This window comes from Xiphophorus maculatus, chromosome 2, assembly GCF_002775205.1.
Source record: "Xiphophorus maculatus strain JP 163 A chromosome 2, X_maculatus-5.0-male, whole genome shotgun sequence".
In the NCBI taxonomy this organism is placed as follows: Eukaryota; Metazoa; Chordata; class Actinopteri; order Cyprinodontiformes; family Poeciliidae; genus Xiphophorus; species Xiphophorus maculatus.
In genome coordinates this window covers 25,976,578-26,000,330 of record NC_036444.1, presented here as the reverse complement: position 1 = coordinate 26,000,330, position 23,753 = coordinate 25,976,578, and the positions used below count along the sequence as shown (strand labels likewise).

The 23,753-nt window shown below is 39.6% G+C and overlaps 2 protein-coding genes across 5 annotated transcripts; both read left to right on the top strand.

Moving 5' to 3' along the window:
• Positions 1–733: 733 nt before the first annotated feature.
• Positions 734–13,930, top strand: LOC111606273 (acyl-coenzyme A thioesterase 4-like). Of its 3 annotated transcripts, none has more exons than XM_023326724.1 (11): positions 734–943; positions 2,224–2,425; positions 2,516–2,615; positions 2,695–2,885; positions 6,641–6,810; positions 10,595–10,714; positions 11,418–11,500; positions 11,655–11,748; positions 11,962–12,042; positions 13,230–13,371; positions 13,464–13,930. In XM_023326724.1, the coding sequence occupies exons 2-11, from the start codon at positions 2,230–2,232 to the stop codon at positions 13,598–13,600; spliced, it is 1,314 nt and encodes a 437-aa protein (XP_023182492.1). In that variant the 5' UTR covers positions 734–943; positions 2,224–2,229; the 3' UTR covers positions 13,601–13,930. The 3 variants fall into 3 exon arrangements, with proteins under 3 accessions (XP_023182492.1, XP_023182499.1, XP_023182483.1); XM_023326731.1 differs by having other exon boundaries at positions 2,221–2,425; positions 13,230–13,334; positions 13,464–13,542; XM_023326715.1 differs by having other exon boundaries at positions 735–943; positions 2,221–2,425.
• A 1,125-nt stretch (positions 13,931–15,055) lies between these two features.
• On the top strand, positions 15,056–22,820 carry znf277 (zinc finger protein 277). 2 transcript variants are annotated; one of them, XM_023342447.1, is made up of 13 exons: positions 15,658–15,881; positions 15,953–15,992; positions 16,150–16,391; positions 16,472–16,560; positions 16,937–17,019; positions 17,471–17,562; positions 18,021–18,131; positions 19,646–19,778; positions 20,569–20,636; positions 21,392–21,488; positions 21,620–21,662; positions 22,100–22,274; positions 22,444–22,820. In XM_023342447.1, exons 1-13 carry the CDS (start codon positions 15,802–15,804, stop codon positions 22,643–22,645), a joined length of 1,455 nt encoding a protein of 484 aa, XP_023198215.1. In that variant the 5' UTR covers positions 15,658–15,801; the 3' UTR covers positions 22,646–22,820. The 2 variants fall into 2 exon arrangements, with proteins under 2 accessions (XP_023198211.1, XP_023198215.1); XM_023342443.1 differs by lacking the exons at positions 15,658–15,881; positions 15,953–15,992 and adding an exon at positions 15,056–15,160 and having other exon boundaries at positions 16,175–16,391.
• The last annotated feature ends 933 nt before the right edge of the window (positions 22,821–23,753 follow it).

The window sequence follows — 23,753 nt, the reverse complement described above, 5'->3', positions numbered from 1 at the left end:
ACCTTAACCAGATTACTGGTTACTCCTTGAAAAGTAACTTCGTTATTTTACTGATTACTTGATTTGGAAAGTAACTAAGTTAGATTACAAGTTACTTTATTAGTTGCTTTCAGCAGCTGCTGACAACAACCTTCTGTCACCTCAATATAAAAATTATATTGAGCTTTGCCAATACTGACTTACTTGCAAGTTATTTTATAAAGGTAACATTAACGATGTATCTCCACTTGTAAGGTTGAACTGAAGGGGAGACTTGTTTGGTTACAACAGTCCAAAAAAAACCAAAAAAAAAAAAAAACTAGTAACTTTTGCTTGTTTTGCATGTGATGTCAGTAATTACACTGGTGGGTGGGGGCCCATCTAAAATGATTCTATCCAAGGCCCTGGCAAAAGTACCAGGTGGCCTGAACTCATCTTGCCATGATTTTTCTCCTTGTCCTCTATGTTGGCAGGATTTTTTGCTTAATCAAAGAGGAAAATTCAATGTGAATGTCTTGTATATTTTAAAGGGGCGTCTCTATGGAGGAGTCTAGCATTCCCTCTTGTGTGCTCAGTTCATGTTAACTGGAATGTGGTTGGATTTATGATTATGCACAGTTTCAGACATCTGGGTTATTTTTTTGCCTCCACATATTTGTAAACATACAGTCTTTGTACATAAGTGCAAAGGAGATTTATACGTTTCTCTGTTTTCATGATCGAATTCCAATGCCACTTACGCCATCTAGTGTTCGCCGGTGGTAATGTGTCTGTGGGAGGCGACTAAAACCTGCGTGTCGGATCCACTAAAAAAATAAAGTGTCATGGCCTGGGTTAGGAGTTTAGAGGCTGTGCTGGGTGCTGGTGTGGAGCAGACGCCGCTGGTGACCAACTGACCCCTCAAACCCACAAGGAAACACGAATAAAGCAGCAGACCAGAGCGCGAGGGCCTGCAGCCGGAGGGGTGAGCTTCCAGCACGCGCGCGACGTGGACAGCTTGTTTTTAAAAGTAGCTGACCTTTACTGTGAGCTTTTAAGTCCTAGGTTGGCTTATAAATTAGGAAAAACACTTTTTTCAGTTTTCCAGAAAGAAAACGTCAATTCCTTGTTATTTATTTTTATTTTCATTAACAGTTTAAAACAAGAGTTAAATTAGTTTAAACCAAACGGCATATCAGCACAAAATCATTATAACACCGGTCTAGTGTGGGTTGGAAAGTCAATGATTTGGGCTTTACCTGCGTTTCTCTGAAGTCCAAACTACTGTGTACTAGTCACGTGTGTGTTCTGTCCAACCAGCAGTGACGCCACTGATCCAAGGTTATGCCATAATTATGTAAGAAAATAAAGCAGCAAATGCTACTTTCTAGTCTAATTGTAAAAGAACATAGTTCTAGTAGTCTACATAGACTAGTCCTACTAGTCTATGTAGACTAGTAGATCTCTAAAACTCTAAAGGAGCTGCAGGATTATGACACCAATGTCTAAAGTTTCATATGAAAAGTCTAAATCATATGAAATAATATGAAAAGGGTTCTGACAGCGTAGAATAAGTTTTGGTTCACACTGCAAGGCGTGGTTAAAATTAGTGATGCGACTGGATCATTTTTTTAAACCAAGTTAATTGCAGGGTCTGTAATTAGTGAATCACAGTTTAATTAGAAACCACATATTGACCAAATAAGCAACGTTTCAATTCAAAACCACTTTTTGCTCCTAAATTATTGAATAGACAACTGAGCTCAGCAGCAAATATATTTAATGTTTTTAATCTGTTATTCAGGTTCTTCAATCATCAGATTGATGCTGTCAATTTCAAGAATCCTTGATCACTTAAATATTAGCATTGGGGATGTTTGTGCTGCTGCAACATGTTTAGCAATGAGGTACTACTTTAGACTTGAATAGCCTCACTGAGAGGCTAACTCCTTTTAGCACAACTCGATTAAAAAAAAAAGTCTTTTCCAGTGTCCCATCAGATCAATTTTTGAAGCAAAAATTAAACTCCAGTGGGTCAAGAAAAGCTGCCCGCAAGGACAGTTTCACTTGTGTGGTAGATTTATGGGCATACCAGAAACATGTGAATACAAAGGCTCCAGCTTGGGATTTTGTAGATAAGAAGAAAAAAGAGTGTTTAAAATGAATCAAAATTAGTGCTTTAAAATTATGGCTCTAGATCAAATCAAAATGAATCCAGTGTATATGTAGTGTCAGATCTTCTGTTTTCTATCCTTTTGTTAGCAGTTCAAGATGGATGAGAAACGTTGTTGTGTGACGCTGTCAGTCCAGCCCTCCAGAGGACTTGTGGATGAGAAATTTGTTATACTGGTCCAGAACAGCTTTCCCAGTTCCCTGTTGACCCTCTACGCCCACCATCAGTGTGAAGACGGCTACAGCTGGCACGCATTCGCCCACTACACTTCTGATGCCACTGGTGCTGTGAACGGTGTGGGATCGTACCCCAGATGTCAGACACACAGCCATGTAACAAGAAATGCAGACAGTTTTTCATGTTTTTTTGCCTTCCACTTCACAGTTTCGGAAGATTGCAGTACAGGTGGGACTTACTCGGGTGTTGAAGCTATGGGTCTACTATGGAGCCTCAAGCCAGTTCCAGGCAGCAAACCAGGACTCAGGTTGGTGGGTCATGCAACTGCTGGCTGTCCACACAGATATCACTACCAGTATCTTAGCCGACTCTCCCCTTACCAACAGGATGAGGAAGAAGAATGTCCAGGCCCCCATGGTGGTCACCATATCTGTCTACAGCGGTCACCTGACAGAGGGCTTTGAGGATCAGGTCCCGCTGGCCGGTGTAGAAGTGGAGCGGTGGTACATGGCTCCTGGTGTCCGGAGGATCCCAGTCACAGAGGATGGACTCACTGCAACCCTCTTCCTGCCTTCAGGTAGGGCTAGAACCAGTCTAGATGGACTAGAACCAGTCTAGATGGATTAGAACCAGTCTAGATGGACTAGAACCAGTCTAGATGGATTAGAACCAGTCTAGATGGACTAGAACCAGTCTAGATGGACTAGAACCAGTCTAGATGGACTAGAACCAGTCTAGATGGACTAGAACCAGTCTAGATGGACTAGAACCAGTCTAGATGGACTAGAACCAGTCTAGATGGACTAGAAGCAGGATAGTTGGCAACAAAAGTATTCACACCTCTTGAAGTTTTTCCTCTCATTAATGCAGCCGCAAACTTTGATGTATTGAGATGAAAGTGAAAGTTGGAAATAAGCTTGTAATGAAATGGTGGATGAAAAAGGAAAAATAGACTTTAGAAATGTTTGTGTGTGTACCCTATTTATTCAATAATGCTAAATAAATTCCAGTGCTGGCAGGTGGCTGCAGAAGTCATTTAATCACCAAGCAGAGTTCAGCTGTGTGTCATCTAACCGTAGTAGAAATGCAGATGTTCTGTTCTTGGCTCTCTGCTTAACCACAGTGGGAACCATTATCCACACACAGAGGAAACATTTAAATCCCTTTAGTTTGGTGTGATGGCAGAGTTAATAGTTTGAGCCTCTTACAAACAATTAACCAGAACAAAGCCTTGAGGTTGACAGAAAAGGAACAATGTTGCCAGATAGTACAGAGGATAAAAATGGCCCACTTGTCAAATGTTCCTATAAACCTTGTAACAGATGGCAGTAAAGTTTTTTTCTGCACAAAATCCCTGCTGTACCTGACCCTCACACATTACAACAGAAATATAAACACTGACAGAATCGAAGTTGGATTTTTTAATATTTTTATACATATAGACAACAACCTCACCTAAATAAAATATATCTCCAAAAACTAAATGGCAAACTTCTGTCTCTATTACTGTGTGTCTAATATGAGAAATCTTATACATTGGACCTTCTATTATGACCACCTTGACCATCCCAACTGAGTTACGCTGGACTTTTGTCCACACAATAATCTTTCTATTATGGCCTTTGCAGTGGTGGAGAAAGTACTCAAAAAATGTACTTAAGTAAAAGTACAAATACACAGGCAAAAATGTACTCAAGTAAAAGTCAAAGTACCACATTAACATTTTACTTAAGTAAAAGTAAAAAAGTACTGGCTTTTAAAAATACTTAAGTATTAAAAGTAAAAGTACTTGCTGAATACATAACCTAATCGCTAATATCATTAAGTGTGCCGATACTATTTAATTTGAATACATCATAAATGTGCCATTTTAATAAACAATGTCACAGATTAAACATGTTCTTATTGTGTTTATTCTCTGTAAGAGTTTAGACTTAGATATGTGATTCTATGCATCATAATTTCAGGGATGGAAACATCTTATTTCCTGTCCTAACGTAGCATGAACTTCATTAGTGACATTTATTTAGAAAGAAATCCAACTGAAAGGGGATGGAACGAAGGTGTGGGGGGGAAGACATGCAATCGAGGAGCCACGTAGCAGAGTTGTAGTCAAGACCACTGAACACGAGACCAAGACCATCGCCCTGCGCTACATGACACAATAAAATGAAGTGCACCTATCAAAATTGGTTCTCAGATTGATCTGAAAGATCCACATTTCCATAAAAACACCTAGATATAAATACTTAGAGCTGAAATATATTTAACCAGTATCAATTACAACTCATTTCATTCTGTTTTGCTTTCATCGCTGTGCTACAATCTGCAGAGGTCGCCTGCCATCCCTATAAAAATAACGCCCTGGGCGGTTGCCCATATTGCCCAGAAACCACAACTGTCTGCACCATTAAACCATGAAACATAGCAATTAACTGTAATTGCTATGTCACAATTACAGTTGTAATTGTAACATTACAACAACACTATGAACACTGTCAGAAGGAGCACCATGACTGTTCTCATCCTCCCTCCCACTGCATGTTTGCCACCATGACAGGAGACAAAATCAACCAATGAGCATGCTCTGTGTTCACACGTTCAACTTTTACTTATTCGGCAATTAAATAAATGTGTGTGTGTGTGTATAGCTATATATATATATATATATATATATATATATATATATATATATATATATATATATATATATATAGCTATATATAGCTATTGCAGTGTATACAAGAACAAAGAACGGCTCTCAGTGAGGCTTCAGTCCCATCAACCTTAGTAAAGATCCGTCCAGAAGAATCGGATCGTTCCTGAATCCACACAATAATTCAGCGCATGAGTGACAACTTTTTTTCATGGCAGATGCAACATGTGTCTCAGTACAGCTAGCTTTGCTAGCATCACGTCCACAGATCTTACCTTTCTTTAAGCTTTCCTTCCAAGTGACGCTAAAAGTTGGACAAAGTCCCACCGTCTGTGAAAGCGAAGAGCTGCTGGTTTTACATGTCGTCATATCTTATGATTTATGCAGCTATTATCGATTAGTTGGACATCTTCTCCCGCTCAGAGGAAACCACTGCGCATGTCTGGAGCTCCGCGTGCTAGTAAAGGGGGAGGCGATGGGTGACAACAGACACTAAGTCACGTTATTGCTGGGATTTTACGGCGCCACCTTAAAGTCCCTGAACTTCATATTTTAACGGACAAAAAGAGAGCAGTGTGACTTGGATGTAACGAGTAACGCGACACTTTTGTAGAAATGTAGTGAAGTAGAAAGTACAGATACTTACTGTAAAATGTAGTGGAGTAAAAGTAGAAAGTGCCCATTATTAAATCTACTTAAGTAAAGTACAGATACATGAAAATTGTACTTAAGTACAGTAACGAAGTACTTGTACTTCGTTACTTCCCACCACTGGGCCTTTGTGGGCTTTGCTTTGCCTATACATTCTATTGGATCATTTCAACACAGTGTAATGAAGCATTCAGTAAAAATATCAGCTGTCCTATTTTTAATGACTCCTGGATCATAGCTTTGAAACTAGTTTACTCATCCTCACTTTGTTCTTGGCATTAGTTAATCCAGCTTAAGGTAATTCATTGGATTCAGATCTTCAAGGCTAAGTTGTCTTCCATCTACCCGACTGTTAGTCCTACTAACTTTGATCGGGTAGATGCATAAACCTACTGTTATGTATCAGATGTAACCTTACAGAGGCCTCGCTTTATGGTTTTTTTATGTTCTCTTTTCACTAACAACTGGAAGAAAATTTCTGGCATGCTATCTTATGTATGTATTCAATGTCGAACTAGAACCAAACCCATTAGCATATGGATCTATTTCAGTCAGTTAAGGTTTCTATAGGTTTTGAATTGCTTTTGGCTAGTCATGCAATCCTACTCAAATGGAAGGATTCCTCTCTTCCATCTCAGTTACAGTGGTTGTAAGATATTATAAATTGTCTTAAACTTGAAAAACTCAGATATTCACTTAAACCTTCTGTTGATGCATTTTAAAAGCATTTCCTGCTCTTGTACAGTTGAAACTTGCAGCAGTGGAAGTGCAGTGCTACACAAGGAAGGTCTCTTGTTGGACAGAACTGACATCATTATAGTGATGTGGGGTGCAGAGTTATTTTCTTGCTTTATATTTGTATCTCTTCACTTTGTTTGTAGGACTAAAACCGTTTATAACAGTTTCCCCCCCTTTTTTAAAATTCTGTCAATGTGCAAAAAACATGTGAAAATTCAATAAAAATGTTTTTGATTTAAAAGATAAAAAAAGTAAGAACTGTTTTTGTTGATCTGACTTATTTAAAGGACCTGGACCTTTTCCTGGTCTCCTGGACCTGTGGGGCGGTGGAGGTCAGTTGGTGGAATACCGTGCAGCTTTGCTGGCCTCACATGGCATTGCCTCAATGGCAATTGACTACCTGACATGTAAATACACCATGGAAACAGGAAAGATTGTGGAGCAGGACTACTTTGAGGTAAATGTAAAGGACATATGTGGATATGAATCCAATGGCAACATGAGCATCATAAGGACACTCATCCGTGAAGCTGGTATTCAAATGTTGTGCTTTGTAGAGTAAAAATAGGAGTTTTTCTGGGTTTCCCCTACTGTTATATAAGCCTGGCAGCCTTCTATTATAAGTTTGTATTATAAGCCTGGGGGGCCTTATAATACACTACATGGATCTGGGAGCACTCACCAATCACACTGCTGACACCACTGCGTGTTGGCCACCTAGCTCGCTATCGCAGTTTTATCTGTGGAGTTTACTGCGGCACGGATTGTGCGCCCCACCTTTCACTCAAACTGGACACAGACTCTCCTGTAACAGCTTTTATATCAACACCCTGTGAGGACTCATGTTTCTCTGGAGAATTCTTAATCAAAGTATGATTGATTCAAAAGTTTGTTTAAAAGCCACACCATTTGCTCTGCCTGGCTCAATGTAAAGCTCATTTATAGCCTATAGACACGCTTTCAGAGGTGCGCTTTGAGCTTGCAGTGAGGATGATGTCTATGTGAACAAAGAATTGTGTGTGGCGTGTGAGTTTACATCTCACATGATGTGGATATAGCATCATATTGTAGCTGTGGTAACAAAACAATCTAACTGAATATTGTTCTCTGAACCTTTGCAAAGTAAACTTGCCAGCTCCTTTAAATGTTAAATTTAAATGGTAAACAATATAAAACATTTTCATTTATTTATGCTGAAACCATTAAATCAGATTTAGCAGCATTACATTTTTATATCTGTGGTGTTAAAATGTTAGCATTTATGGTCTTCAGATGCTTAGTTCATTTATGCCTTGAGCCGGTTGCAAATGTGATCAACTTTACATCATGTGGCGTACTTAGGCACGATGCCCGGTGACGTTCCAGGTAAACGGCGCCAACAATTCTGGCAAAATAATGCAACATAAAAGCAATACTGCTATCAGATGACAGACTCACCAGGCAATCAAGTCCGTAGATTCAATGATTTGGATCAATTTGTGTGAAAGACGCCAACAGTCTACAACCACAGTTCAAACTGAGGCTTTAAATAAGTTAGAGTTTGGAGCAACACAGGAAGTGGGCCCGCAAAAATAAAAGTCCCTGACTAATTGCGGGTTAATACCGTCAAATGAAAGTGGCAGCTACAAGGAGCCAGTGGGGCTCACACAACCGTCATGCAGCTTTCACTGCCATTACAAGAAACAAAGAACTCAAAAGAGAGAGCTTAGCTGAAAAATTACAAATGCCACCCAAACTGGCTTCTCTCAATAACCCATCAATATTGTGTGACAAAGCAAAAACGTTCTCATTTGATGGAGCAAGGTGTACAGATTGGGATTACCCCTAGCTAAAGTTATTGTGATAGGTTTTTACAGTTCCTGATGACATGATGGGGTTTAAAGAACATGATGTTGATGGAATCGCAGGATTGTGATCAATTTGTAACTGCTGATTGCTAAACAAAGTTATGATACCAAAACTTTGTTTAGTCTATAAACAAAGTCTATATAGTCTAGAAACAAAGTATAAAATCACTTACTCCATTCCCACCAGTAACTTAGTGTGCCTAAGATCACCAATTGGACCACTAACAGAGGCTTGGGCATTTATTGCATCATTTATTGTGATAAATTCCAACTAAGGATGCTTAGGGATCATTATTTTTACCTTTTTTTTCAATAAACAAAAAAATTACCATAAAGTTCAAAATATGATTAAATGCTGGTACTGTGTGTGCGTTTTAGTGAAACATGTCCCACTTCTTCTTTGTCGTAAAGACTATTACAAATAGAAATATTATTTTCAAGAGCAGTATTTGTGTTCGTGTGGCTAAGGTTGCTGTTATGCAGTCATAGCCATACAGCTACCTAAAGAGTAATACACAATTCCTATCACTTTTATTGTTATCACAATAGTACTGCAAAACATTTTGATAAAACGTTTTGTCCATATCGCCCACCCCACTAAAGCCATTTAAGATAAGTGCCTAGACACTGGAAGGGTGGATAAAATTAAGCTCTGGCAATAGTTTATGGTCCCGAGGTAATTGCAACACTTCTGGTATTCATTAAGCTGTGAGTCAAAGGTCACTCTGTTTATAGCAGTTTGCAATACAATGGTGGAGCTGCAGCTTGTAAACCCTGTCAACCTTAAACATCTAAATTATGTTTTAAAACTGGCAACCTCTCAGACAATAGAATGCATGTGTTAAACACGTTTTGACAAGAAAAACATGAATTTCTGCTTTCAAACTGAATATGTAAGCACAAGAATTAAAAGTTTTGAGAACAAAAGACATGAAATCCTGCTTTCAGACTGAAAGTGTGCTCTCTTGAATTATGGCAGAAAAATTCCCCCATAGATTTTTGCTTTAAAAAGGCACCATGTGCTTCAAAAATCCATAATAAAGGTTCTGGTAAAAAAAAATTTAATATCATGAAAAAGTTCATTTTAAATTAGTAATTCCATTCAAAAGGTAAAATTTGTATATTAAATTCCTTCATTACATACAGTTAGATTACAAGTTACTATTTTGGTTGCTTTCAGCAGCTGCTAACAACAACCCTCTGCCACCTGTGAAAATTAGATTGAGCTTTGCCAATACTTGCAATAATTGCAAGTTATTTTATAATGGTTACATCAACAATGAATCTCCACCTATAAAGTGGCAGAATCTCCACCTACAAGGTGGAGATTCACTGGTTCGCCCAGGAAGCCAAACAGGTTAAGACTGCCTCTGTTACCAGGCGGTTCGCACCGCTGCTGATGGAACCTGGGCTGAGAGGCTGTGAATAGAAGCTACTGCAGAACCTCAACTGCTATAGGAAGACTCGGCCCATAGCTCACAAAATATCACATAAACATTACCAAAAATACTGTACCAATAAATTGAGCCGCAGCATAAAGCCAAACACGCCACGATTAAGTAAATCAAAATGTCAAATCAAATGTATTCAGGAAGAGCAGTGTGGGTTTCGTCCTGGTCGTGGAACACTGGACCAGCTCTACACCCTCAGCAGGGTCCTGGAGTTCGAACAACCGGTCTACATGTGTGGACCGGTTGGGCGTTCTACATGTGTTTTGTGAACTTGGAGAAGGCATTCGACCGTATCCCTCGGGGAACCCTGTGGGGGGTTCTCAGAGTATGGGGGAGTATGGAGTACCAGGCCCTTTGATACAGGCTCTGACCGGTGTCAGAGTCTGGTCCGCATTGCCTGTAAGTCGGGCTCGTTTCCTGAGAGTTGGACTCCACCAGGGCTGCCCTTTGTCACCGATTCTGTTCATTACGTTCATGGACAGAATTTCTAGACGCACCAAGGTGTGGAGGGGATCCGTTTTGGTGGCCTTAGGATCGTATTTCTGCTTTTTGTGGATGATGTGGTCCTACTAGCTTCATCAGGTCGTGATCTGCAGCTTGAGCTGGAGCGGTTTGCAGCCGAGTGTGAAGCGGCCATGGTCTTGAGCTGGAAAAGGGTAGAGTGCCTTCTTCGGGTCGGGGGGGGATGTCATGGTAACACAATAATCAAACTACCAAGATGATTAGTTACACTTTTACAAAGTAAACTTCCTAATTAAATGCTAAATGTAAAATTCTTTTTTTTAAAATTGTATCTCTGCTGAACCCATTAAATAAAATTTAATGCAATTTGTTCAGAATTGCTATTCTGAATAAATTAATGCTAAAGTTTTAGATCTATTGTCTGTGTTACAATTCAAACATTGCACACTGGTCTGAGCTGTAACACGCTTTTCTCCTGCAGATGGCTTACAAATTCCTCCAGAAGCACCCGAAGGTCCTCGGCAGTAGAATCGCCATGTTGGGTCTCTCCCTGGGCACCAGTGTCATCCTGAAAATGGCTGTGCATTCTCAAATTGTGAAGGTTTGATTTAGGCCCTGTACTCATGGAGACAAGTACATTACATGTTTGTAAATTATCCTGTCCGCATGACGGGATGCAGTGCCACAGAAAATGCTGCAGTAGGCATGCCGGGCTATTCGGTGGTACTGCCACAGAAATACACAAAAAACACCAAATGTTGAGATGTTTATTTGTGAGAGTGAGGCACTGCGTGACGATCTACACGACACGTGATCATGCAAGCGCATGACCGCATAAAATGAGGTCATGCGGTCATGAAAACATAACATGTTTTAAATGTGTCCACTCTGGAACACGGTTTTAAAAATAATCATTTCTGGACTCCCAAGATGGGAAATCCGTGTGAACACAACCTAAGGGACAAAAAACTATAACCTATAACACCTAAAATTGTCTTTGTGTCGATGAGGTCTTGGATGATTTGATTGAATTTTGTACATCAGAGAAGAAAACGTCTCTGAAATCAAAACCAGTTCAGATTCTTTCATATACAATTGTTCAGTTCAGTTACCTCCACAAAAGTCTGTTTCCAACTCAATCCACAACAGCAAAGTTCAGATAGTTATGGAGTTTCTGTTTGCATGATTAAAAGAGACATTTTAAATATACGACAGCACTGGGAACAACAGTAGAGATTCTGGTTTCTGTCTGTTTCTCATCTGATCTACATCCGTTTGTGTAAAAATGTGTTTATGTTCTCCAGCTCAGCTGTGCCGTGTGTGTTAGTGGGAGTCATGTGCAGCCAATGGATGGATTCTTGAAGGAGATGGTGGATTACCTCGGCGAGTAAGTCCATAAGTTCCCAGTCAGTGGCTGAAATTCTGCATAAAGGCTTCAAATTCATTAACTGAGAATAGACCAAATGAATCAGAAATATTTGTTTTCATCATAGTTATCACAACACGTCATTTTAAATGACGACCTTCTTTGTTCAATAAAGAAACTGTGGGAATGCTCGCTTTACCGAAGATAATGAGGTGGTCTGGCGAGATGTCCTGCTGCCCATCCCCACTGACCTCTCCCTCAAAGTGGATGTGAGTAACTTTCCCACATTCAGCTTTAAGTGTACTAATTATTTTAGTTCTAATTGACAAATCTCTGTTTATAAGAATTTAGCTAGGGATGCAACAATCCACTTTTTTCACTTCCATTCCATTAAATAACACGTGGCTAACTCCTGCAGGGCTTCTTTTCTTTTTTCAAAAAACAAGAAATGAAGTTAAAAACTCAAGTTTGTCTTTGACCAGGTGGGAAAACTCCAGTGTCCACTGATGCTGATTGTTGGTGAGGATGATCAGAACTGGTGCGCCTATGAGTCTGCAATGGATGTGAGTTTCCAAATATCAAAAAGTTCTTGACTGAAACTAAAGCCCATGTGTCAAACTCTAGAACCTGGAACCAAATCTGGCCCTCCATCATTTTTTATGTAGCCTGTGGGAGAACACATAAATAGAGCCTTCAAGATAACAGTTGTGTGCTTAAACATGATTTTATCAATCAAATCAAAGCAGTTTTGTCTGTATACTGCCAAGGTACGTCAATGTGAAAAGATGCTCAATATTACTTCATCTTAAATAATCAAATGCAGAGACAGGTATTTATGCATATTTTAACAGTTTGTTAAAGTGTCATTTATCTCATTCTGAAAACATAACCCCTGTCAAGAGCCAAGAGACAGCTAACTGTGGGGATGAGTGGAGGTAGAGAGATGAGCAACAAACCACAATCAAACACAAAGATTGCTCCATATTGTAGCCATGGTAACACAACAATCAAACTATCAAGATGATTCTTTGCACTTTTACAAAGTAAACTTCCTAATTAAATCCTAAATGTACAATTTATTTTTTTTAAATGTGCTAACAGAAAAGATATGTAGACTTAACCTCTCTGAGCCTTTTTTAATTTTTAAAGCAGTGTGCAGCCAAGTTGCTGTGGAACTTAAACCAACAGATATTATTAGTGTTTATTTAGTAAAATAGCAGCAGATTTGCGTATTTCATAACTGTTTAAAAAGGCTCAGATCAGCACAGACCTCCAGCTCTGTCAGCAGCAGAAACCCCTCAACAGCAACTTTATACCTACCAGGGAAAACATAGACTACATTTGCTTTGCATTGCCCTCACATGACAACAATGATATAGTATGATCAGATTAACTATTAGATCCTTAATTAATATGGGTTGTTGCTATGTTGTTGCACATTGTTTTAAGATATTGTTCAATCTGCCTCTTTTTAACTTTGAGCCCCTGGCCCTCCAAAGGTCTCTGCACGGCCCTGATGTTCTATGACTTTGTATTTTTGTGGTTTTATGATGTAAAGCACCTTGAACTGCTTTGTTGCTGCAATGTCCTATACAAATAAATTCGATTTGATTTTTAAGATTAAATGTGATCTGCTTTGCTGCGACATCAAGTGTCACTAATTGGAACTAACATGTAAATAAATTTAAAAAGTGTAAAACATAAAATTGCCTGACATGTAGCCTTTTGGATGGTTTGTTCTGTTTTTCAGATGAAGGGGATGATGGAACGAGCAGGAAACAACCATCTACTGACTCTCTTGTCGTACCCAAACGCAGGTCACTTGATCGAACCACCATACATGCCTCATGCCAGAGTGAGTCACTTCAGAGATGTGCTGTCACAACAGAAAAGTAGGTTTGACTTCTCATTCCAAACTCACTCTGCTTCTCTGTCTCTGTGCTTTCGCTGCCATTGAACTGATGGCTGCCTTTGCTGTTTGCAGTGATGGTTCTGTGGGGAGGACAGACCCTGGAACATTCTCGGGCTCAGGAGGACGCCTGGAGGAAACTGTTGGTCTTTCTGAGGAAGAATCTGTACAGCGGAGCGAAGAGTGGATCTTTGTCACTTTCCAACCTTTAACTAATGACCAGCGGTTGTTGAATTGAACAGTTGAACCACATGACTTCTTCTCTGTCAGACGATGGAGATTGCTTTAGGAGCTAAATGGAGGCTCAAGTGAAAAAGCTTTTGATTGTTGATTATGAATGTACTGTTTTATACAACTTGGATCCATTGGTAAAAAAAAATTAGTTACATAAAACATACTGTAAAATAAGGGTTTTCATAAAAATAAAGAACAAATCAAGCTCCAGCAGGGCGAGCTCAAATCGTTGCAGTGACAGCTGCCGCAACCTGCCACAGCTTCTGTGTGGCATACTGAATGGCCTTATTTTGAACCAAAAAAAAAAAGCTAAAACGTTAACATATCCATCCATCACTGATTCAGCGACATATACCGCAGCTTCTGTGTCAGATTGAATATGAATGATTTTATTTAGAAAAAAAAAAAACGAACGGTGGATCTGGCACCGCCTGCTACGGGGCTGATATGGGAAAAAAATTCCTTTGCATTCCCTCGCTATAGGCATTTTCCTTATTCATTTATTTCCCCATTTTCCTTATTCATTTCTGCTTCAATATGATAATGACTGAGGAGGAGCAGTGTCTTCATGCTATAACTTCTCCCAATTGGTTGGTTAGCATCACATCGCCCCGGTGAAAAATAAATATACTAAGTATGTTAAATTTTAGCATACTTTAAGTCAGACTAATTATGACTATACTTCCAAGTTAGCTTAGGATTAGTTAACTTAGAGTTTGTTATTTTGGAACAACTCATTTTGCACTTAGTGTATTTTAATGGTAATTAAATTGTAGAGAAGCACAATTTAAAGTGTACCAAGTGTACTTTCATGTACTTTTTTGGAACAACTAAAGTTATACTTAAGTACTTTATATACTTTAAGTATATTGCTTTTTATGTAATATAAACATGTTTGATTAGTCTATTTTGAGTGTACTATTTTTGTGATTAAACTACATTTGAAATGGTATGCAAAAATATTCTTGCCCATAATTTGATAGAGGACAGAGATCCTCCTCCTCCTCACCATGGACCCGGAGTCTGAACAACATGGAGGCTCTGAGGGTCATTATTAGACTGAGGGCAGCCAGACTAGTTTATTTTTACTAAATTATTGTATTTAGCTAAATATTATTGCTGAGGGGCACAAACAGGCCTTCTGCCATACAGATTAAAAATAAAAATAAAAAAAATGTTGAAAAAAAAACTCAGAAAAGGCAGTAGGGGCATCAAGGATAAAAAGGGCAGGGGCTCGAGCCCCTCCCCCCCCTGCACGTGCCTGCTCAGATGGCTGTAAGTTCTAAAAATAAATAAATAAAAGAGATTAAAACAAAAATCTAAGAAAGTGAATGTGCTAAAGCTAATCTCGAAACTGCTGTATGACGTGTATTTATATATTTTCTCTGATTTTCATTGACGTCCACACTCCAGTCCGGTAGGTGGCGGTAATTACCCTTTAAGTTGGTTTGCCAAGCGCCAAAAAAAAAACCCACAAAAGAAGAAGTATCGCTACGTAAAACCCGTCATGGCCGCCTGCGAGCGAACAGCAGACTCTGGTATGTTAAAGTTTGTCTGTAGACTGAAAGAGTTGATGTGTTTTAAATGCGCACAGCAGGAACTGCACTCACTTCAGTTCCTCGTCACTGTTTACAACATTAGCTGTTGATTCAAACCTTTTGACATGCTATTAATTGTCTCTGTACATTTTAAAAGGCAGCCAAAAAAAAAGCAGCTAATCTGTGAAATAAAGGGGTTTGAATCGTTCGGAGCCCGCAGCTTTATTGTGCATCAAAAATGATCTTAAGTTCAGTTCAGGTGGAACGAGTTCACATTTAACTCAGTTTTAAGAGAAGCCCACAGATCAAATTCAGGCCTCACACAAACTCTCTCTTGGACTTGATAAAATACAACAATACAACGGACCAACACCAGCATACATGTTTTAACTGGAACAAAGCTTCCCATTATTATTATTATTATTATTATTATTATTATTATTATTATTATTATTATTATTATTATTCACACAGGGTCAGTGAACTCACTGAATCAACTCGTATGAAGTGTTTGTTTTGTTTTCGCATTTTTTTCTTTTTGCAGAACTATGATCTGAAAAGGGCTAGACTTAAAGGTTTTATTAACCAATATATTAATTTATCTATCCACTAATAGATAATTAGAGACGATCTAGGTTAGAATGACGCCTTTACTTCCTCCTATCATGTTCATAGATTTTATTTTCATCTGTCAGATTCATTCCTTAGATCTCTGCTGTGTTTGCTGTAATACCAAACGGAGCTTCATATGATCATATTTAAAGAGTTCAGTTTGTTTGTCATTCTAAACACCTGCTCTTCTTTATGCCCTTTAGTCAGCCCTCCCTTAGATTGGCGCTAATCTTTGTTTTGAACGGCACTTGACTTAATGTAATGTTTTGATTGTTGATTCTATGTTGCGTGACTCTGTTTTTGTGCTTGTCGTGATGAAAAGCACTTTGAAATGCCTTGCTGCTGAAATGTGCCATACAAATAAAATTTGATTTGAAATCATTTTGATTTGCCGTTCTTCAGGCAGGGACAGCATATTGGAGCCTTTGAGTTTTCCAGAGCTTGGAGCTGGAAGTCCCAGCACTCCCAGTGTGGTGCAGTATCCCAGTGATGAACTGTTGGTCTGTCTGTTTTGTTCGGAGTCTGTCCCGCTGCTGCAGAAAGACACTCTGCTCAGACACCTGCTGCTGGAACACAAGCTTGTCATTGCTGATATCAAGCTCATAGCCAACCTCCCGAGGTAGGGCTCTTTGACTTTGTGTGGAGTAACAGGGAAATGCATGTGTGACCACACTGAGCTGTCTGAGTTTACTTGGTCAGGTACCTGGTTTACTGGAAGGGCAGGTTCCTTGAACAACCAGTCCCAGATTTCTGCAGTGTCATAAAGACTAATTCCACTGGCCCAGTTGGTGAGTCCATTGGAGCAGAACAATCCATGACCTCCTCAAGAGAGACATTGTGACAATGTAATTAATATTTAGTGTCAAACATGGAAAAGCAGCATTCAGCTTCTGGAGGTTTGTTCAAATTTGGCACAAACCTCCAGAAAACGTTTCACAACCGTTGACTGTATGATGTGTTTATGATGTTTTAATGGTTTTACAGTGTAACGCACTTTGAACTGCCTTGTTGCTGAAAAGTGCCGATTCTCTGTCAATCAATCAAATAAACTTGATTGACAGAGAATGCCAGAATTCACTTTCACATTTGGGCTTTAATCAGTGTAAAAAAAGGGAAGTTTGTGAACGTGACTAAAGTGCTTATGACAAGTAATTTACCTTGCAGAGAAACAGGAGGATTACTTCCTGCTGTGTGACGTCCTCCCAGAGGACCGAATCCTCAGAGAGAGGCTCCAGCAAAAACGGCTGGTGAGGATCAGCAACCCAACACTTTCTGAAAAGGTTTTCTTTGGAAATACGGTGTCATCAGTTTTGATGGTTCATTGTATAAAAAAAAAAAAAAATACAATTAATTGTTGTTTTTGTATGTTGCAGAAAATATTTCAGGCGAGGGCAGGGACAGAAATTTATTGCATTTATTGCTATTGTAGATCATATTATTGATCCCCACAAATTTAGTCTTTGTCATGCAATTTTCTGCATTTACATTCCTGGGTCAAAATTCCTTAAGCTCTTTAAAACAGTGACTTCTGAAACAAAGTAGGGCACACAGCTACAAGCTGTAAAAATGATATACCATATATGTACATACTTGCTGCTGCTAATAGTTGATGAGCCAGAGCACATCAGAGTTCTGTCAGTTTATAAAATTCTCCCTCAGATTTGCTTTCTTAAAAATAATATACACAGTTTACTTTAGGAGGAAGTCCTAGAGCAACAGCAGAAGGAGCGTGACGACTGCTACTTCCATCGTCTATGTTTATTCTGCAGTGAGGAGTGCACTGGAAACAGGTGAGAACACACAAGGGTCACCACTAAGAGAGTGTGTGAGGGCACGTGTGATTGGGCGATAGTGGCGACTCCTTAAGTCCTGCAAACAAATAGCAGGAGTTCATCCTGCAATCGGTGGGTCGTCTGTTCGACCTCTGCTCCAACCGTCTGTCGTTGTGGTCAAAGCACTTCACCCGCCTCGCCTGCTGACGGTGGTCAGAAGGGACGACGGCTTGCTTCTGTCAGTCTGCCCCAGTGGCGACCGTCCAGTCATAAACTTGTGAATATGTGCATGAATGGGAACGACTGCAAGTGTCTTTGAGGATCCTGAAAAGCACTATGCAAGTCTGATGTCATTTGATTTCATTTAAGGAAATAATTCATTTGGACAAGTTTGAACAGCTCTGCTCACCTTGAGTAAACAGATATGTAGTTATTGTCATAGTATATTATTGATCCTTTCCATATTCTGTGCTCAGGGCATGTCTGCTGAACCACATGGCCAGAGAACACTCATTCAGCATTGGGCTACCAGACAACATTGTGTACTGCAATGAGTTCTTGGACATGCTACAATATAAACTGGACAAGTAAGAAATGACTCTGAAAAAAAACTGTAAAATAAATTTTTCAATCATCCACCGATAAGCAGTGTCAAATAGTAACAATGTAGAGAATAACTATGGAAATATGGTGTTTTATCTTTAATCGGCTGCTGGGTGGGGGGGGGGGGCACTAGGACACCGTCTGAAGCCTGAATTCCTCACTGAGCACAACTAGAATCCAATATGTAGGTATAAAACATGGTAGAGGTTGATGTAAAGAGATAGTTTAGTTTTTTTTCACATTTCTGTCAGGACATCACTAATGAGAACAGTTACACAGTTACACACACGCCCACACCCCCCCACACGCCGTCGTGTCTCACTATGCTGTGTGTGTGTTTGCATTGTGGACTTGCACCTTTTCTCTATGTCTAATCACCTCCAGTACATGTCTAACATAAACTCAGTTCACACCTCAATATCTTTAATAATAGTAATAATAATAATAATAATTAATAATAATAATAGTCTTACTCTGTTGTAGGAGTCGTCTGATTTAGCTTTTTTTAATCACGTTTAAATGTTTCTAATCATAAAGCAAATTTTAATATCAGACATTCTGAGTAAATCCAAAACTGCAGTTTTCAATTAGTGATTTAACTTATTAATTTTATATGTCCTTTAAAATCTGCTTGTGTTTGTGATAAGTGTCAACGAACCTCGGCTCACTTCTCTTTTCAGAGTAGTTTAAATTCAGCCACATTGGAGACGGTTTGAGTCTAATGTGAAGCACAGCATCTCCATTAGTGATCGATAGCTTCTTCATCAGTGTGACGTGACGATCTGAAAAAACGTGTGCCAGAAAAAAAACATTACATTACAAATCTGTAAGAGGACATTGCATGTTGACAGCTCTGCACATTCAACTGTTAGCAAATCCTCATGTGTTTCCAACTAGCTCCTGGAACACGATTAAACTAGGAGGATCATCAGTTTCAGGTCAGACTTCATCAAAAGGCCATTGTTATGGCTTAAATATGAAACTCTTGAAGTTGTCAAAGGGTGACGTATGGCACTCTCACAACTTCATTTAAGATTAACGTTTTGAAATTGTCAAATTTAAACAGATCCGTAAATGACTAAAGTTCTGCAGTGGCCAAATTGCGTTTCCTGACTGCTTGACTGAGTTCTTTAAGTTGAAGCCAGTCAGACAGACGTGGTTGCTCAGTGCTCAGTGTGAAGTCCTAGCTGTGCTCCTTAAACATTATAACAATGACTAAAATCATTCATCATGTCGGTTGGATTGTTTTGCAGATACAACCATACTGTGGTTGATTTTAAACAGTGATGTTTTTAGCTTTATCTTTCTGTTGGATTAGGTTTAGTGGTGTTCCACCTGAGAGAAGTTCACAGTATCACTGCATGCTATAAGTGATTGCTCTCATCTTTGTTGCCATTCGAATGGTTTCAGCTTACTGCAGTGACTGGTTTTAAAACAGTTTCCCTGTAGTTGATTTTCTCTGTTGCCTAAAGAAGCTGTATTTTCTCTCCCCCATAAGCCTGCAGTGTTTGTACTGTGAAAAAATCTTCCGGGACAAATCTACACTGAAGGACCACATGAGGAAGAAAGCTCACCGTCGCATCAATGCCAACAACCATGTTTACGACCGCTTTTATGTGATCAACTATCTGGTAAGTTGGGGGAAAAAAAGACTTGTTATAATTTTGTTATTTCAGGATTAAAACTCAGAATTCTGAGATTAAAGACAATTTCTTTTTCTTTCTTTTTTTTGCAATGGCTCTGATCCACTTCCATAATTTCAAGGTTTTATAATTTATTTAGTTTAGATGATGCATGAAGGTTCTAATAACACTTGGTGTCTGTCCATTGCACCACTGTTTAAAGTCAGAACTCTGAGGGAAAAAAAAGTCCGGATTCTGTTTTTGCTCAGTGACAGTAATCCTCTTCTGTATGAAATGAATTTTGTAGGAACACTGAAAATAAATGACACATCATTTTACTGAGCCGTCAACGCTTTCACCTTGGCTGACGAGCTTTGATTGGCCCATTCCTCAGATTAGGAATGTATTCCTGCCCAGCGTTCCACCTTATTACAAGTCACTAAGAGAACCTGAAGCAGTTTAATTTCTCCTCACCTGCCCCAATTATACATGTAGAAAATTGTATGTTATTTGAATTTTCAAAAGTGACAATTCAAAACTTTGAAGGTGTTTTTATTCACATATAGAACAACTTCGAACAATATACAACGAAGGGCAGTCAAAATTCAAAAAACATCAGAGGCCAAATTCACTTTGCTAGCACTGGCAATTTGTTCAAAGATAAAAGTTTGAGAAGAGTAGGTCAGACTTTTATTTTTATTTTTCCTTTCGTCCTCTTCCTGTATCTCTTAACTTGAGGTGCAAATGAAGAAGTCAGTGCATTGGGGTAGTTCTGCTCATTCCTTCGTTCTCTTGTAAGGAACTGGGAAAAACCTGGGAGGAGGTTCAGAGTGAGGACGACCGGGAGCTGGTAGATGTTGAAGATGAGTAAGTATCTTCATCAAAACCTACATGAAGGAGAATTTCAGGTCGGACCCCGGGGTTTCTCTAACCGCATCCAAACAGCTGGATATTGAAGGTTAAATCAGTTTTGAACATGGAATTGATTGACACATGTGGACAGAATCGTTGGTATCCCTCAGTGTTGTAATGTAATGTCATCGGTAATTTACATACAATGGAGGGTTTTGATATGGGCGATATGGGTAGTTGCCCAGGGTGTCACCAGTAAGGAGTGTGACACCCAAAAACTACAAAATAAAATATATCTCTTCTGTCAGTTGTCCCCTGAATAAGTTTGCTACTTCCTGTATGCAAGTGGAGTGGAGTTACTGAGACTATATGAACTGCATTTTGCTGCAAAAACAATCCGATAATTGCTTGCATTGCAGAAGGAGGGGTGAGCCCAGGACACCATTCCTGCTAGAACTACAACTGTGTGCATATTTATTTTCCAGGTTTATAAAAGTTGCTTTTCCTCTAGACCGCCTCTAACTGGTTCGGTCCCATCCCACCTCGGCCAGATTCGTTTCTCATGAGCAGATCTGGCTCTGCACCAACATTCAGTCGAAATATCAAAGCCACACTGCCTGCTGCTTGGCTCTCGCACACTCAACAGAAACGTATAAAAGTAGACAACTTTGTCCACACGTGTGCACATCCACGTCATACGAGACCATCTCTTTTTTGGGGGGAAGTGTGTGAATCCTCCTGCTCCCTCTGACTAACATTTACGTCCACAGTGACTGGTCCGACTGGGAAGCCCATCCTGTCTCTGCCGTTTGTCTCTTTTGTGACCATCAATCAGAGACGATGGATCAGATTTATACACACATGAAGGTAAAGTACGCTTCTAAAAAATACAGAGATTTTACAAAAGAAAAGAAGCAGTGTATTCCTTTTTTCGTTAGCAGTTTTTTGAACACAATTGTGATTGCGTCTCTTGTTCTGTTGTCGGGTTATTTTTGTAGGACTCCCATGGTTTTGATCTTCATAACTTAAAGATGGAGCTCAGTAAGTAAAATATGAACATTATCACTAAGCAGCAGCGTTGTTGCCATCACCCTAATTATCAGCTGGATTTACAAACTATCAGATTCAATATACAGTTGGGACCAAATATATTTGGACACTGCCCCAAATTAGCTTTTTTTTTTTTTTTTTACATGTCTACTGAGACATATTCAAGTTACGTCTATAGTGGACTTGGACATAAAGTCCAGACTTTCACTTGAGGGTATGAAGTGGATGAAGACTGTTTAATTTCAGTTCCTTAATATGGTCTTGTGTTTTCCAAAAACCAATAATTGTTTATTGTTTGTATGATAACAATATGAATCTCCAGTTTAGTTTTAAACGGGAGATTCTTCAAAAAAACCGGACAGTTTAGTCAGTTGCTAAATATGACCAGTGTCATTTTCTTCATCCTGTCCTGATGTCTCCTCTGTCAGACCTCAGCTTCTACCAGCAGGTGAAGCTGGTCAACTACATCCGGCGGCAAATCCACCAGAGCCGTTGCTATGGCTGCCAGAAGAAGTTTGATTCCAGAGCAGACATGATGGACCACGTCATCTCTGAAGGGCACGTGATGAAACTGCCGGAGACGTCCACCTGGGACCAACCACAGTAAGTCCTACCAACAGCTGTCAGCTGCCTGTACTTCGCTTTGGAAACCCATCGCGAGAACATGATGCTTTTGTATTGAATCAGAGTAATGGGATTATCTTTAAGGTAACATATCATTAAAGTTTGGTTTAAACTCAACTAAACTCTCTTCTGAATCTCTGATCTCCAGATATTATTTCCCAACATATGAGAACGATGCCCTCCTGTGTACGCTGTCTGACAGCAACGATGATGAAGACAATGAGCCTTGTCACAATGAGGACATACCTGTAATTGCAGAGGACATATCTGACTTGAAGGTTCTGAAACAGAACAGCGTTCTCAACCAACTCCTGAAGAACAGAGGCTGTTTCAGAAAAGACGATGCATAGACTTTTTATTTTTGTTTTCTCCTCGATTGTCTGTTTTGGATTAAACTAATACTCAAGCCTGGATATATGACAACATAATTATCTTCTATCAATACTGATTTTTCATCAGGAACATACTGTATGGTTTGTTCAATACCATTTTGATACCCATTAAAATTTGTGCACAAGCACCACATTCTTTGAGTGGAGTAGAAAACTATTGACTGCATAAATGTATCATAAATGTATCAGGGTTACAGTTGTTCATTGCTCCAAGACAAATGTCCACATTTGATTTGAATGTCCACATTTCAAATAATTGAAACGGAATTCACATAAGGACCAACTGGCTCAAAAATAAGTCACAGCAGGTCTGGCAGAGCATACAGCATCTTACAGTACAAGTACAAACCAAGGTTGCTTCCGTTGACCTGATGGAATCTCTCTTTTTTTTTTTTTTTTTTTGCAAGAGTTGAGGTGGGATGGTCACACATTTCCACAAAACACTGCCAGTCTCACAGTCCTCCAGCTCTTACTCTTCAGGAGCACCAAGTACGTCGGGTACTCAAAAGAGTACACCCCAAAAAATCACCTGGACTGAATGAAGTACTTGGGAAAGTGGTGACAGCCTGTGCTTATCAGCCGAGTACAAAGCAGCCGGGATGAGGATCAGTGCCTCCAAATCCGAGGCCATAGTCTTGAGCTGGAGAAGGTAAAAGGCCTTCTCTGGGTCAGGAAGGATGTCCTGACCCATGTGGAGGAGTTTAAGTATCTAGAGATCTTGTTCACAAACGAGGAAAAAATGGAACAAGAGATCGACAGGCGGATTGGTGCAGTGAAGCCGGCGCTGTACCAGTTGGTCGTGTTGAAAAAGAGAGCCAGAAGCGAAGCTCTCGATTTACCTACGTCTCCACCCTCATCTATAGTCATGACCAAAAGAACAAGGTCACGGATACAAGTGGCCAAAATGGGTTTACTCCGTAGGGTGTCTGGGCTCTCCCTTAGAGATAGGGTGAGAACCTCGGTCATCCAGGAGGGACTCAGATTAGAGCCAATGCTCCTTCACATCGAGAGGAGCCAGTTGAGGTGGCTCGGGCATCTGGACAGGATGCCTCCTGGACGCCTCCCT

What these genes read in the sequence shown, in the direction of transcription:
- znf277 (XM_023342447.1), top strand. Translation starts at nt 15,802, where the DNA reads ATGACGCCTTTACTTCCTCCTATCATGTTCATAGATTTTATTTTCATC. An exon ending in TCCTTAGATCTCTGCTGTGT is followed by an intron (nt 15,882 to 15,952) that starts TTGCTGTAATAC and finishes CATTCTAAACAC; the next exon opens with CTGCTCTTCTTTATGCCCTT. An exon ending in TAATTCCACTGGCCCAGTTG is followed by an intron (nt 16,561 to 16,936) that starts GTGAGTCCATTG and finishes TTTACCTTGCAG; the next exon opens with AGAAACAGGAGGATTACTTC.
- LOC111606273 (XM_023326724.1), top strand. Translation starts at nt 2,230, where the DNA reads ATGGATGAGAAACGTTGTTGTGTGACGCTGTCAGTCCAGCCCTCCAGA. An exon ending in TGCCACTGGTGCTGTGAACG is followed by an intron (nt 2,426 to 2,515) that starts GTGTGGGATCGT and finishes TCCACTTCACAG; the next exon opens with TTTCGGAAGATTGCAGTACA. An exon ending in CCTATGAGTCTGCAATGGAT is followed by an intron (nt 12,043 to 13,229) that starts GTGAGTTTCCAA and finishes TCTGTTTTTCAG; the next exon opens with ATGAAGGGGATGATGGAACG.